General features: G+C 60.5%; 1 protein-coding gene across 1 annotated transcript in view; it reads right to left on the bottom strand.

Moving 5' to 3' along the window:
* ST6GALNAC2 (ST6 N-acetylgalactosaminide alpha-2,6-sialyltransferase 2) overlaps positions 1-2,620 on the bottom strand; it is a 20,168-nt gene that overhangs the window by 3,237 nt on the left and 14,311 nt on the right. The window contains exon 7 of the mRNA XM_027770811.1: positions 1,267-1,370. Coding sequence (XP_027626612.1) covers positions 1,267-1,370 — 104 coding nt within the window. The remainder of the gene's footprint in view (positions 1-1,266; positions 1,371-2,620) is intronic.

Raw genomic sequence — 2,620 nt, 5'->3', positions numbered from 1 at the left:
CGGGCAGGGAAAGGCACAGGGAAAGCACTTGTTTTGGGGCAGGGGGGCTGTAGGGGGCTGGAAAAAAGGGGGCTCCTTCATGAAGCGGGGCACGTAGGGGGTGATGTAGGACGGGATGCTCCGGATAGGGCCGATGTAGGAGGCCGAGGTGGCCGGGCTGTGCGAGGGGGACCTGGCCAGGGGTGCAGAGGGTGTGAGGGAAGGGTTTCGAGAGAGGGATTTTAAACCAGATTGGGAGGGAGATTTGGAGGGGGGTGGAGTAGGGTTTTGGGAAGGGCCTCGGGACGCATGTTGGACGTGGGGACTGGGGGTCAGGGAGGAGGCCCGGGAAGAGGGCTGAGAGGCATTTGGGGTGACAGGGTGAGAGGGTTGGCGGGAAGAAGACCCCCGGGTGGGGGAGGGGGAAGGAGCTGAGCCTCCCGAGCCCGAGTAGGGCTGCTGGTTAGAAGAGATGTCAACATTGTTGGACCGGGACTGGGAGGGGGACTGGGTAGGGGACGGACTAGGGGTGTGGGAGGGGGAGCTCATTGGTGTTGAGGAGGCTTGTGTCCACCTGATGTCCTGAGGCAGCCCCCAGAGCCCGGCCCTGCCCGGGTCACAAAGCCAGGGCAGCGATTGTTGGGTAATGATGGGGGCGGGGGGCACTGGGCGGGGCTGGACTCAGGCTGGCCATTGAGCTGCCCCTCGGGGACTGCACCAGGTGTCCTAGTGCACCGGCCCAGGAGTGGCATAGCTTTCTAAGGCCTGATCTCAGGGACAATATGCGGTCTCAGAGCTGCTAGGGGAAGGCTCACAGGGCCAGGGCATGGCTCCACAGCGCTGGACCGGGGCCCACTGCACAGGAAGGTGGGAGCCAGCCCCAAGACAAAGTGCCCTTTATGCCCGCCTCTCAGGACACGGGGCCCCAAAGGCCTGCTCTCCCGTTTCATGGGCATGGCCTTGGGAAGTTGCCAGGATGCCAGCACCCCTCTCAGTTTCCAGAACGTGCTCAACTGGACAGCTGACCCGGGGGAAAGCCCTCCCGCTGCTGCCGCCCGCCTGCCTCGAGCAGCGGGTGCCCGGGTCGGTCATGGAGGTGCAGCCTGAGCCAGGAGCCAGGCCTCCCTCCACCCCAACTGCCCCTGGGCCTCCAGTCCGCTATCAGAAGGGTTGCCGAGGAGGAGGGGTCACCTGGGGGGAGTCGGGAGCTCTTGGGTGCTGGGGGGTTCTTGCCTCCCTCCACCCACAAGCCCCGTAGGGGTCCTGTGAGCCAGGAGAGCTGCTCACCTGTCCCCTGTATCGGGGCCCTCAGGGACAGGCACACCCAGGATGGCAGATCTCAGCATCAAGTAGTCGCGGAGGTCTGAGGGGATGAAGATGTAGTGCAGGTCCTGCAGGGCGACAGGGACCCTGAGCCCCTCCGGGAGCACAGGAGCGGGGCCACAGCCGGCTCCTGCTGAGCGGAAGCCTCCGTCCTCCCTTCAGTCTCCCCCTGCAGCTGGCCACGGTGCTCCCTGCTCTGCCCTCAGCCCCTCAGGTGCTGCAGGGCTTTCGTGTGTCCCTTCAATACTCCTTTCCAGAGGTGAGACCTAATTGCCTTCCCCTAAGAAGGGCTGGGCTTAGCGACAAATGCAAGTGGAAAGGCTCAAGTGGGTTTGGAGACCAGGTCACCGGAGCCGCTGCTGCCTCCGTGTTCTCCTTGGTCACCGGCTCTGGGTGATGCTAACTGACACTCAAATGGCTGGTGGAGGGGCCCGTGTGGCGAGGACCTGAGAGTGCCTCACTTCACCCCAGCCCCTTCAGATGACTGCAGCCCAACACCTGAAAGACCCTGACCCCAAACACGCCACTACGCTGCTCCCAAACTCCTGACGCACTGACACTGTAAGACGGTCAATGTTCGTACAAAGCCAGCAAGTTTTGGGGTCATTTGTTACACAGCGATGGATAGTCCTACAGGGACAGTGGGTACACCAGAGGAAGCTGCTCTATTTTGTTCTCTTACGAGGCTCTACTGCAGGAACTCAGGGCACAGACACTGTGGCTGGGACACTCGTGGGTTCCCTGATCAGAGGAGGAAGCTTCTAGAAGCCCAATCGAGTCTCATTTAGCACCATAAAGCCCTTTTCCTGGGTTATCTTAACCCTGCATGGAGCACCCAGAGCCCTCGAGGAAGGATGCACGAAGCTTTGGCCACTGTGGTTGGAAGAAACTGGAGGCTAGCAGGCAGGCCCCAGTGCTGGCCCCAGTGCTGGCCCCACTCCCTAGCCGTGACCTAGGGCATGTTTCTCAGGCTTTTTGAACCTCAGTTTTCCACACAGGGCTGTGGTGAGAATTCAAAAGGTCATACATGGGGCCAGCAGGTGGCGTGGTGGTTGAGGCACTGAACTCCCACACAGCCCTCGGTGGTTCCAGTCTGGGACCTTGCCCATCCTCGCTTTTCCTGTCTCTCTCTCCCTGGTGAGCACATATGCCCTATAGCAAATTTTAAAATAATAAAATAATTCTTGGAAAGAAAATAAAAAGCCATGTGTGTTCTTGGACAGGCAGTAAGGGAGATGACAGGTCACTGGGCTGGGCTTCCCTGAGCCTCTCGGCATCTCAGCTTTGCCATCTGGAAATAGGTATGATGTGGTCCCAC

This window comes from Tupaia chinensis, unplaced genomic scaffold (assembly GCF_000334495.1).
Source record: "Tupaia chinensis unplaced genomic scaffold, TupChi_1.0 Scaffold000159_1, whole genome shotgun sequence".
Lineage (NCBI taxonomy): Eukaryota > Metazoa > Chordata > Mammalia > Scandentia > Tupaiidae > Tupaia > Tupaia belangeri.
This window is presented reverse-complemented; position numbering and strand designations above follow the sequence as displayed.